This window comes from Zonotrichia leucophrys, chromosome 3, assembly GCF_028769735.1.
Source record: "Zonotrichia leucophrys gambelii isolate GWCS_2022_RI chromosome 3, RI_Zleu_2.0, whole genome shotgun sequence".
Classification (NCBI taxonomy): domain Eukaryota; kingdom Metazoa; phylum Chordata; class Aves; order Passeriformes; family Passerellidae; genus Zonotrichia; species Zonotrichia leucophrys.
In genome coordinates, this window is record NC_088172.1 from 74404377 (window position 1) to 74417869 (window position 13493).

At 34.5% G+C, this 13493-nt stretch overlaps 1 protein-coding gene across 7 annotated transcripts in view; it reads left to right on the top strand.

The window, feature by feature from the left end:
* CEP170 (centrosomal protein 170) overlaps nt 1-13493 on the top strand; it is a 94521-nt gene that overhangs the window by 46538 nt on the left and 34490 nt on the right. For all 7 annotated transcript variants that reach the window (XM_064708831.1, XM_064708833.1, XM_064708834.1 and 4 more), the window contains exon 9: nt 1383-2026. In XM_064708831.1, coding sequence (XP_064564901.1) covers nt 1383-2026 — 644 coding nt within the window. The remainder of the gene's footprint in view (nt 1-1382; nt 2027-13493) is intronic.

The following is a 13493-nucleotide window of genomic DNA, read 5'->3' on the forward strand; positions in this document are numbered from 1 at the left end:
TGTAAGTTATGGGATTCATATGGCCATAATAAATATCCGAATTTTGTAATCTTCTATGGCCTGTTTGTATTCTCAGTCATTAGTTTTACTTTTAGATAGTAAATATACCTAGGTGCTTTGAGAGTTCGATTTTTTTTTTGAAAACTCAAAGCTTTTTTTTTCTCCTCAGCTTTTTCTTATAATATTCTGCACTGAAGTCCCACTGCTAAAATTAGACTGTATGACTTTCACTGTGATGTTGCTACTGCTTTATTATTATTTGGAAACATCAATAATCACAGAATTTTTGTAGGCATTATTCTAACAAGTAGAAAACAGGAGTGTAAGTTGGGATTTCAGCTGTGTCTTCATTGGTGTTAGTCTGATAAGTAAGATTAGCCAATATGTAATTACTGTTTAACTGAATAGTAGCTGCATATCCTAACTATTTAAATGAGTAAACCATAAAGAAGCTGACCTCTTGAGAATCAAAAATACAGAAATTGGACATTGTATATATGTGTAAAAGCAGAATTGGATCTAAAAGAGTTCAGAGAGGATGAAAGTCTTCCTTCTCAGCTACTGAGCTAAAACTTAGGAGCATTGATGCTTTCATTGTACATGAGGTTGCTCTGTGTTAAATACACTTACTATGTGTAAGTATCCAGCCTTCACACATTTTCAGGTATTGTTGCAAAGTACATCTCTAGGTGTATGTATGATTTATGAAATATGTAATCCTTATTCATAGATCTCAGAGTAGTTCATGGAATGAATGAGTAATAACAACCATTTTACTTGCACACATCAGATGCTGAGCAGAGTGAATTATGGAAAAACTCATTGCTCTTCTTGGAAAAGTAATAAAGAATTCAATCCAAGTTTAAGTAGACATTTCTCATGATAAACTGTTGTAAATGTGAGAGGAATCCAGAAATATGAACTGTGGCTCTCTTTCCACTGTCAGAAGGACTTTATTAAGGTTTTCTTTTTCCCTCTTAACCCTGCCTGGAATGTGTCAGTAGTCATTTGTAATCAACTGGCTTTCTAACAATACCGATACAATTCAAAAATATGCTATAGTACAGCTGGTAAAATACTGGCTTTTGTATGTCACTGATAAGTATTCACAGATGAGAATATTGGAGAAAGGATACTTCAAATGCACTGCTGTTACTGATCAGCTTTGAAAATGTTTTCTTGTTTGACTTGTAGCAAGTTGATTGCATTTCCAGGAACTGTACCAAATTTGCAGAGCCAGGTCTATAAGCTATTGGAGTTGAAACAGAAATCCACTTTGAAATAATTTCCTTCCTAGTTTGCTGCTTGGCTTTTTTTGTAGATGTAATGTTGTGGTCTTACCTTGTTTCACTGTGGTATATATTGTTTTGCTTTGCTTGTAGGGAATAAGCATGATGATGGCACACAAAGTGATTCGGAAAATATTGGTGCACACCGGCACTACAGTAAACGGGCGGCACTTGAGGAGCACTTAAGGCATCATCATACAGAGCTGAAAAAGTCACACCAGAAAGTCCATTCCACAGAAAAGCAGCAAGAACAAGCTGGTTTGAGTCAGACTGCCTTTATGATTGAGTTTTTTGATGAAGACCATCCTCGCAAGAGACGTTCTTACTCTTTTTCTCAGAATGTAGGAGCTCTGGGCCCAGAATCTCCATCTCCGACATCTCATGCACGAGCTGAAAGAGTGAAACCTGCATCAGGAGAGAAAGTCCCTTCACCTGTGCAAGCCAGCACATCACACCACAGAGCAGTACATGGTGTTCATGCCAAACTTCTAAACCAGAAATCAGAAGAACCCTCTGCTGCGTTACCTGCCTTACAAGCTGCGTTGTTAAGGAGTTCAGGAAGCCTTGGCCATAGGCCTACTCAGAACCAGGAGATGGACAAAAAGTTGAAGAGCCAACATATTTCTGCTGCTACTGAAAAGGACAATGAGGATGACCAGAGTGACAAAGGTACTTACACTATTGAGTTGGAAAATCCCAATCCTGAAGAAGTGGAAGCCCGCAAAATGATTGACAAGGTGAGAAACCTGAAATGCATTCTGATCTTAAAAGTGTTATTGCATGTGTGGGCAGCTCTCTATCCCTTCTGTTCTGCTTATTAAAACTGCTGCAATAACACAAGTTTTTAAACCTGTCTATAATGTTGAAATACAAAATGTTGTAAGAGCAGCAGTAGGCATTTGGTTAAACATTATTCCTTCTTGCATACTGCTGTTGTCTTCAAGCTTGGTAGTTTTAATGTGTTTCCAAAAGATTTCAGTACCAGGCACCAAAAATCATTTAACCATAAAAAATACCAGGCACCAAAAAATCACGTAGCTGGTACTTTTATCAGGATGGTTTGTGTTCTTGTGGAAGTACCCACTTGTTCTTGAAAACCTCTTGTTTCTAGTTTTCATTACATAAATTGGTTCCATCCAAATTATTATATAGATATAGGTTGCAAATGTTTTCTATACTTATTAGAAAAGTGTATTCAGTAACAGTAACTGAATTTCAGTGTCAGCTGTAAAGAGTAAGTATGAAAATGCTTTGATTTTCCAAAAGTGTTTATATGATAGCAGTGTAAATTTCCTAGTTTGCTTATTGGTAACCATAGAAATATCAATAACAGTACAAATTGTATTTGCAGTTTAAAAACTGTATTAAATAACTATTCTTTGGATTCAACAGGAAAATATGGGTAGCAGAAGGCTATGTCTAATAATTTTGCTTAACATGACTTGAAATGGACTTTTTCTGCTTTTGTTGTGTTTTCCTAGGTAATATATCATTGTAGAATGCCTGCATCCAATTCTAGGCTAGGGTTTTGCAAATTTACAGTAAATTCATTGTTTGGAATTATCTAAGGATTCATTTACATGTCTAAAACTTTTCAGAGCTAAACAAATACATTCATACATTTAGAATTCATCTTGGTTAGTGTTGAAAACTGTGTTTTGCAAGAGAAGCTAGCTTCACTTGTTTGATTTTGTAAAAAAAATCTAAAGTAGTGGGGAAATGGAACATTGCATTATAGATTATTTTCTTTTAAAAAAGGTGTTTATGGAGCATTTGGAGACAGGGATTAAAGTAAAGGGTGTCACCTTCAATGAAATAATAAAGATAATATTTTCACATCTTTGGATTCTGAAAAGGAAATTTTTTACTTCTTTAAATCAATGTTCAAAAGTCAACTGGGAACTAAAAGCATTCCAAATGAAGCAAGTAAATATTAAAGAACTACAAATTTCTACATTTATTCTTAAATTTTAAATCTTCAACTAAATAGCATCAGAAAATTTGTAAGTCAAGTTTTAGCTAAATCTAGTAGTTCAACAGGGCTGTTTTGGAAAGCACACCAAGTAATAACATTTAAAAATAGACAATTTATGTACTTGATAAAAATGTTATTACTGCCTAATGTTATAATCAGAGAATGTGCTGAGTTGGAAGGGACCCATTAGGATCATTGAGTCAAACTCTCAGCCCTACACAGGTCATTCCAAGAATCACACCCTGTGATTCTCAGAGAGTTAATAAAATTCCAACTTTTTTGTGGCCTTCAGTACCCGTTCAGATTATCTAAAGTCAGTTTTTTGTTTGAATCAAATATCTCCTGTTACAGGAGAGATTCAAGAACAGGAAGTGAGTGGAAGCCTTAAGAATGGTAGTAAAGTATTGCTTCATAATCTTAGTGTTATATAAAAGCTTTTGGGTATCATAAATTTCCTTTACTGCTAACTTTAAAGGTGTCACCACTACGTATTAAAGATTTACTATGAAGTAAAGCAGAGATATTTTCTCTTCAAGGTCTTCTGTATCATTTCACTTAGTATCTGTGTTGAAATCTTATGAACACTATATTTTACACCCAGTTCAAAGAGCCCTGCTCTGCAATTCTTATTTGATTTGGTAATACGAAGTAGTATGATACTATTTTTATGAAGTGCAGAAAAATAGCCAATGAAGAAAATCTAAACCAAATGGAAGCCAAAATTTTTGTCCTCCAGCTGAGCTCAGCTTTGCTTCCTTCCTATTTTAAATTGCTAATGCTTTGGATAATCTTACTTGGCCAAAGGGGGATAAGTGAGGTATAAGACAAGGACTTTGTAAGCCTGTTGACTCACGTGCTTCTTTATTGAGGATTTAAGAGAATTATTGGTATACATCTTATCAATTATTTCAGTATAACCACCCTTTCATTGTTGGCAAGTCAGTCCTTTTTCTGAGTAGTTACTATGCCTGCTCAACTGAGTCATTTAAGGGTGTCTCTTGGGTCCAAACTTTAATTGAAATTCAGGAGTTTACTTTGCTAGGATTGGGATGAAAGTGCACTATAAATAGCAAGGATCACTTTCTAAAACATTTGCACAAATAATGCATTCTTCTGAGTAGCAATTTACATTAGAATGGTGCTAAAATCTGTGTGTGGTTTACCTAAAAAAATTTCAATGGAATAAAGTAATTCTGTATTTGGATATTTTCTCCCTTTTATTGGAGAAAAGGATGAGAATGACCAAAATATCCAAAGATTACTCCCAAGTGTGACTCATTATTAGCCTTAGCCTCAATTTTCTCTGGAAAGAAACATAAGAGCAAACCACAATTGCAAGAATAGTATTAACCTGTAAAAAATCAAGGTGAGATTATTAATGCTTCTTTACATTAAGAATCCAAGAGAAACATGCAGGAAGTCAAAGTTAAAATTCTCAGAAAAAAATTGAAAAAACCCGTCTCTCTGTGTAATTCTAAGAAAAGGGGAGTACAAATCTTAATGTTGAGCTGTATTACTTCCTTCAAAAGTACTGGTTTTGCTTAGTGTAGCCTTTTGCTAAAGATTGAAGGAAATAGTCTCAAGAAGAGTAGGTGCTTGTGTGAAATTATTTTAAAAAGCCAGAAACTATGCTGTCCTGCTTATTCAGCATCTTTATTTCATTTAGATTGCTAAGCATCCAGTTCTTCCTCTGGTGCTTTTCAGCCTCTAAGAAAAAAGTATTGTCACTATAGCAGAAAAGGAGCAGAATAGCAAATGACAGAACCTTTGTTTGTCAACCATTTTAAAGCCTGACTTTTGAGAATAGAACGTGAGAAAAATGCATTATCAGAAAGAAAGAGGAAAATATGTCATAAGTAACAGACAAAAGCTTTTTAATTTCAGTTCTTTTCCATAACAGAGAGGGGTAATCACATATCTGCAGTCATGACTGTCTTGGGGTGAATGTCTTCTACTTACCTAAAATGCAAGTTTTCAAATATATTATTGCTTGTGTCTTATACAACTTTCGAAGATTTTTTAAAAAGATTTATTTTAAGGTTAAAAAGTACAGTACATATGCACATAGTTTTCAATTGTAAATGTTAAAAGAAGATGCAAGTCGAAATTTAGTTGTGTCTTAATATTCTTTATGAATACAGAGTACTTGAAAAATAGCACTAAACTTTGCTTCCTAAAAGTCCTTTCATTAGTCAACGATACTTCTGCATCCAGGCGTTCAAATGTCACTGAAATTCATAGAGCAGTATGAATTGGTTAGTAGGCTAAGGTATAGAAAATAAATATATTAATAACAGGAGAAAAATAGATGATAGATCTCTTTTTGTACTTGTAGAGCTCTTTGTTGAATTGCCACTGGGAGCAATTTCATCAGTGTGGTAAGAAAGCAAGCTGCTCTTGTATGCCACAAAGCCCACCTTGGACATATGTGTCATAAAATATCCTCTACTCAAATAGCATCAGAAAGGCACAACTTTTTTCTAGCAGAATAATGGTCTTATTGTTGCAGCTAACAGCTAAGTACAAAATGAAAGAAATTCAGGATCTTGATTTAATTTAGAACATGTTTTCAGTGTTTAGTTTTCCATATAAAATACATGAGTAAATGGGGCACAGTTGTAGGATTTGTTTTTCCTCTACATTCAGCCTTTATGCTCTTTAGATGGATTCAGTGCTTTCTTCTGTTAACACTTAGCAATTGCTTTCTTTTTATCTCTGAGTTGTAAATTTTCTATCCATTTTATGTTTTTTAAATGAATCAATCTATTAGAAGAAAGTTGTTCTCAGAAGTCATATCACATTAAAAAATCTTCATAGGCCACAGAAAAGGTAAGTCTGCCAGTGGATGAAAGAATTTAAAATGATGCTTCTGCAGTTCATCTTCCTTTTTTGTAGATATAAAGAGACCAAATTATCATGCTAATGACTTTCTTTTTTCAATAAAGCAAAGTACTGCCAGTAATAAATATTAATAAATGAATGTGCAAATAATTCTGCATGTGTTTGGAATATTAAATAGTTTGAGGCTATTGCAGTAAATAAAAAGCAACTCAATGGGGGGTTTTGTGAGTTCTTTGGGGGTTTTCTTCAGGGCTCTTTCTCTGTTTGTTTTGTGTAGGGTGTTTTGTTGTCTTTCTTCTTCAGCCAGTTTCATTTTAGGGTATTTAAAAATTGAAATATTTTATAAAACTTACTATAGCAGATGTAAGCTCTTCTATACATGTGTGGGAAGGGATGGAATAGAATTGAGGCTATATGAGGGTTTCAAGTTCTGTCAGATAACCAGGAAATCTGGGATGTTACAACAGTTCATATGCATATGGAAACATTTGGCTTTGGTCCCCAAATTTTTTGGCTTTGGTCCCCAAAATTTTGGTCCCCAATTTTTTTACTTGATTTATGTTATTTTAATTTACATTTCCTTAAAGATAATTGATTTTTTCATCAGCATAAAAATTTAGATCGCAAATTCAACTGATTCATACTGATTTCCAAACAGATGACTTGAAAAAATGTATCAAAATCAAACCTCAATCCATCCTGTCCCCTTCATAAAGACTTACTGTGACCATGTAATGATTTTGTTTTCAGTGCAAGATCCATAGTCTAGATGTTTTAAAGTCTTTATGTAGATAGACGGGCCCTAGCAGTAATGATCTTGTTTTTAATATGCAGTCTATCACCTTCAATTTTATTTGATTAAATACTGTGCAATGAGTATACATAAATCTTGAGAGAGATTCTTCTTTCCTCTTTAAAATTTTGGAATAGTAATTATGGAGGGAAAACTGTATAGGTGTTCACTGTAGACAGCACATTTTCCAATTTTATTTTCTGGATCTTTCTGCTCATGATGATAGTTATTTGTTTGGTTTGATTTCTTTTTTTTTTCTTTTTCTTTTTTTTTTTTTGAGTATGGATATGAATGGGAATCTGTTCTGAAAGATGATTGTTATAAAATGGAATTTCCTTATTCTTTTTACACCCAGGGCATATCTGTCATACCACATTGTAATATTGGCTAGCATGAATTTAAAGTAGTATTTACTTTTGAATGATTTATTGTTGTGTCTTTAAGTGTTCATAAATGTTGTATGCCAGATCTTGTCTTCTCTCTTGCAAATGTTAACAATTTTTCAGTTAGCTTGCAGATTGTTATTGTTATAATTCCTCTGGTTATGGAATTAACATGCATGTTATAGAACTGCTCTCAGCAATTTTTTCAGTATTGTAAGTGGAAAAACTACCTGGAAAGATTCAGTGGGTAGAGAGGAAGTTAAGAGAAAAAAAAAATCTCAGTATGTTTCAATGACTCTTTAAGAAACTGAGGTAGATGTATCTGTTTTCAGAAAATCACTTTCAGGTCTCCTGTCTTTTCACACTCTCTGGGTTTAATTGCTTTTACCATTGCTTCAGCAGTTTCTTTGGGAGAAATGCTTTGAGCCCTACAGAGTGGCTTGTTTGCAGAATGACTATTTTATGAGTACAATGCTGAAAAAGCAGCAGACCACTTGAAGCCTATCCAATCATCTGAGCTTATAAATTTTGTCGAGTTCAGAGGATGTTTATGACCTTTTCTTTTTATAAGCAAAGGAGTTTTACAGCCTCTAAACTTGTTTCATTTTTAATTTGGAATCCTAAAGGAAATGAATACTTCACAGTGGCAAACAGGGACAAAATATGTATGCATGTAAATATGTAATTGGTGTCTGCTAAGAGGACTAGACTTGGCATGTTGATCCTTTTCATTTGCTTATGTGGCTTTTTTTATACCAGAGCATCTTGCATCTGAATCTATAACTTGCATATAGAGTTAAAATGACGTAGAGAGCTTCTGTGAAAATCCATGCTGTTCATGAGACATTCCCTGCACAGAACACAGTCTGTTTGCCTGGAAAGGCCAGGATAACTGCCAAGAACAAGCAAAAACTATTAAAATGAAGCTCCTCAGAAGCAGCTTGGTTAAACACAGTTCATATAGTAGCTGAACACAGAAAGAGCTGAGGCGTTGTACTCTTATCTCACTTTCTGAAAGATGAGAAAAAATGTTTGCCTTTTGTCTTTTCTCTATGATCAATAACTGACTTTTAAGGACCAACTTGCTGTGTGTTATGAATGCCTGAACCACCTTCTGTGGAAGAATTGTCAGGAGCGCAGTCTGAGCACCAAATGCACCGAGATGATCTGAAGCCTCTTCCATTTCCTTGCTCTCTGGAATCCTCTTTTGCCATCAATCAGTCATACTGAGTGTGGTTTATTTACAATTTCTTCTTTCTTAGTACACCCAAACTGTGCTCAAATCTGAAATCCTGCTTGTATTTTCAAAATCATACTTATTCCTTTTTTTCAATATATTTGGTTTTTGCTGGTCTGACTTTATCTGTTTACAGCTCAGTTTCGGAAACCTACTTTTGTCTTCTGTCACAAACAAATATGCTCATCTTCCTTTCTCCTAAAAAGCTATGAAACACAATTGCTATCATAATTTACATTCCCATCACTTTACAATGACAAATACCCTATTTCAGATTAAATAATTTGTTCCTTATTAATTTTGGCATGATCCTTCTTTAATGCCCTGTACAGTGTAGACCCTTATTCCTTGCCATTGCTCTGCTTTGTTTTTATTTTTTTTAACTGTTCATCTTTGAATTTCCTTGTCTCTTTCTTGTCATTGGGTTTCATTCTGTTCCTTTTATACAGATTGCCTACATTGAAATTAATAGCATTCAAATAATGATATTTTTAAAATATGTTTCTAAATTATGTCCCTGACTGTTGTTAGGATCTAAAAGAATAGCAAAAGAGTTATTGAAATAATTTTACTTTTCTAATATCATCATTAATGAATAGGAATTGCAGCTAGAATTCTTAATATTTCTTTGTTGGTTTTCTGTTAATTGATGGTATTGATAATTACTATATATCCTTTTCATTAGGACTTCAGCAGTAAGATTACTGGGGAAATATTGTCAACTAAAAATTTTAAAACTAGATAGGATTCTTCAGATTCTCCCACTCTAATACTCATAATTTGCTGTCAAACTGAGTGAATATATCTATTAGAAGTCTCAAATTACACTTTTTTCTGTTCATATCAGTATCTTCAGTAATGACTTGGATGAGCAACAAGCTCTATGCTCATTATGTACTGAGTAATTATAGTATTGTAGAACTGCACTGTGATCGTCTTACAACATGAAACAGTTTAAAGGTAAAGCAAGTAAGAAGTCCAGATATTATGAACTTGGCAAAACATCTAAATGAGATACAACTTGAAAAAGTTTTTTTCTTAGTCAAGAGCTTTCAGGTTTATAAAAAGCACATAGGAAGAACGTCAGGTGAGATTTGTGGGTGTGGGGGAGGGGGTTAGCAATCCATTGTCTTCCTTCTTATTCAGAAAAAATGGTTCCTGCTGCCATTTGTGACCAGTTTTTATTTTAATTTCTTGAAAGTATTGCACATATTGAGGAAGAATATTGACTTCTATGGTTTTAAAGAATCATCTTGATAGTTAATTCTAAAGTCATTGCGTTCACCTCTAGTATCTGTGCTGTAAAAAAATATTAATTCCCTGCTTTGGGACAGGAGAAGGGAAAGTGAACAAGACCAATCCCTGATCACTAAAGCTAGCTTATGTTAGAGCTGTGTTGCAGCTATGGTGATGAGCAGGTGAACTCTGAGTAATGAGCTTTTGTCACAGGGAAATGTATATGACCTGCCAAAAGAGAATAGTTCTGCTTTCTGCAAAATTAGCCCTTGCCAAAAAGACCAAGGCACGGTCTCAGACTTGGCCCTGTAACTCACGCTGTCTCCGAAAATGTGCCAGTACCTTTTGCAGGTTTTGCATCTTGCTTTTATTGTGTTAGACAGATTTTGTTAATTCTTGGATTTGGTTGGATAAAGAATTTCAACAATTACTGGTTAGTACAGATAAGGTTATAGTCTCAGAATATTGGAAATACTGTTGCTCCTATAAAGTGATTAAATTTTTGAATACCCTCATTAAGTTACAATTTTTTTGCCATTAGTTAGTGCATATTTTCCTTCTGTATTTTTTCAGGAAAAGTTTGCATTCTAGCAAGTAACAAGATATAGTGCTTTGAGACTTGTTATAGTTTTAGCCTACTGTTTTGGCCCTTTGTTACTGGGTGAACTGCAGTATGTAAATGGATTATCATAGGGGATCTTTGAAGGAGTTACTTCACTGCTTTGAAATGGAAAAGTATGTACCAGGAGTTCACCTTATCCTTCCTACTCTGAAATACTTGGGGCTTTCTCAAAACTCTGCTCTAGGAGACCTGAGATGCTAAGCCAGGGTGCCCAGGACTTTATCCATTTGGGTCTTCATGCCCTACATGGGCAGAGACTTGGCAAGCTTGCCTGACTGTCCTCAGAGTGGAAAAACTTTTCTTCATACCCTGTCTCATGTGACACGAGTTGTCCCTTGTCCCCCTGCAGTGTAGCACCATGGAGAGCCGGGCTGTCATCTTGGTGCATTCCCCAATGTACTGGGAGGCTGCTGTTAGGCAACCCAAAGCCTTCCCCTCTCCAAAGTGATCAAATCCAGCTTCCCCAGACTCTCCCCACTGGTAAAATTCCCTAGTCTTTGCCATCTTGGTGGCCCCTGCTGAGCTACCTAGTTAGACAGTGTCTCTCCTGTATCACCTGTTGACCCATTTGCTTAAGGAGCCAGCTGGAATGCAGCTTAAACAAAATTACATCAGGAATATTTCATAGACGGGTCTGGACACTACAGCACGTCGTCATTCCCATGCCATTTCGAATGTCCTGATTCAATGGAAATTGCTTCATGCTTCATAACAATAAAGTAGTTATTTTTAAACACCACCAGCACAGTTTATACACCATGTTTGTGTCTGTTCTACATTACAGCCATGTGGCATAGACCCTGCAAGTACACCATGAAATGGTGCAGATTGGTGGGGTGTCTAGATTTTTCTCTCTCAGTCAACTTTCAAGGTTTTCTGTGAAAAATTTCATCCCAGATTTTGTTCTGTAACTTCATGAAACTTGAAGCAACCAGGATGGAACAATGTAATCTTCCTGCAAAAAATATAATTTCAGAAAAATAAATAATAGGACAGAGCAGGGCAAAAAACCTTTAGCTTTCCAGAATGATTTCTTATAGGAAGCAGATATCTTAGAAATACCTTTTTCTGCTAGTTTCAGTTTTAAATTGCACATGTTAAAAAACTGCATTAGAATTGTTGTTTTTTTAATATTTCTAGGATATATTATTGTTATTAATATTTTTTTATTCTTTTTACATTACTCCGTATTTCCCAGGTGCTCTCAAAAAATGCATGATCAGAGTCTTGTGAAAGTCCCTGTTGTTTACAGTACTATTGAAAAAGGATAAATTATTGAGGAAACTTATTTTGCATTTACACCTGTGTGGTGGATATATGTGATTTGTGATGGTTAGTCACGTACATGGAATACACAGAATTATTTTACCTCCTAATCAAAAATAAAGGCTTGCTTCTCATTTTTCAAACAGTCTGATATGTCCAAATCTGTATTGTTTGTATATTGATTGCAGAACCTGGCTTCATCTTTTTCTTCCCCATAACTAAGTTAATCAAAATGTATTTCTTAGTTGCTTCTGAAAAATAAAAGCTTTATAGAAAGAAACTTCAGTCTTTCTGTCTAAATAGATGAGAGATGCAGCAATATGTGTCATCAGCATTTTCTCAGAATTCTCTAGGTTTGATTAAGTTATCTCCTAGACCTTCCTTAAATGATTTTGTAATCATGAAAGTATTTAAAGAGAAGAAACATCTAAAGAATTGGAAGCATTGAAAAATGTAATCTAGTCTTTGCAGGAAGATAAAGTCTCTATCCATTCGTGCTTCAGTCACAATAGCTCACTGTTTACATGCATACCATATTGTATCAGCCCAGAAAGTACAAATTGCATTTTCTAGATGGTGGAGAGTTGATAAATGGAGTATGTGGATTGGTCAAACCTGAAATTCTGACAGTATTGCTTTTCTGCAGGTGTGTGACAGGTCTGTAAGTAATAATCTACATTTTGTCAAATACTTGAGTTATTTTATCTTGCGAATAATTTTAGTATTTAAATTCTTAATTATGTGTTAGTAGCAATTTTTTAAGAGTTTTTTATATATCACAAGTCTGAAATTTAGTCTTTGGGCTACATCACACTTAAATGCATCTCCTCTTTCTTGTGAGAAGAGGGGCTTTGCAGTTGTATAGCAGTGGAACTTAGGCCAGGTGCATCCACAATGCACATGTAGAATGACATTGTAGTATGAAAATATACTTTTATTGAAGAAGATGTTTTACTTTTCTTTCTAATAATACAGTCCCCAAATATTTTGCTTATCTCTTCTGATATCTCCACTGTATAGAGAGAAGGAACATTAGGAGTGCTAACACTTGGGTCTTAGTGATATTCATATCACCTTTCACAGAAAAAAATAGGCAATATTCAAATTTGGTTTTGCAGTAATTTCAGTAATAGAAAAATAACAAAATTTGCTTAAACATGAGTTCAGTACTAGAAAAGGTAAGACTGAAAGTGTTATTTCTGATACAGTAAAGAAATTTGACATGGTAAATGAATGTGCTGTCAGATAAAAGGAAGCAATTTATAGCAGCAGTTTGCTACTGAAGTCTAAATTAGATAGGGATGTCTGGAATTCATATTTTCCCTCTGGTGCTTATGTGATAATACCAGAATTTAATTTCGTTTAAAAGAACATATAAAATTCTGTAATCAATGAAAGGATGATACACAAAGAAAAAATTCTCTGCAGAATAGTGATATATTCAAAGAAAGGTGTCAGTGGACGGTAACTGGTTTCTATCTTCAAAAATTGCCACAACTGTACAAATCAAAAGTATATTATGAAAGCAAAAATTTAAGTTTTAACATTCTATTTTTATAAGAATAAAACAAATGTTTTGTAAATGCTGTTAAGCAGCTTCTAATCCAGAGACTCTAGATATAAATTGAAAATTTGGGGAGCACTGCCTGAATTTTAAGGCTTTCTCATGAGAGCAAAAAACATATCCAGAGCATTTGAGAAAATTTCCTCAGGTCTTAGTGTAATAATGCTGTAGCAAGGTTTTCCTGTAGTTAGCATAAGGAGTTGAATGTCAGGGTGCTAACTATTATTTTTTCCTTTGTCTGCTTCTCAGAAGCTACAACATTATGGTTTGTGGCCATCTAGTGGTGA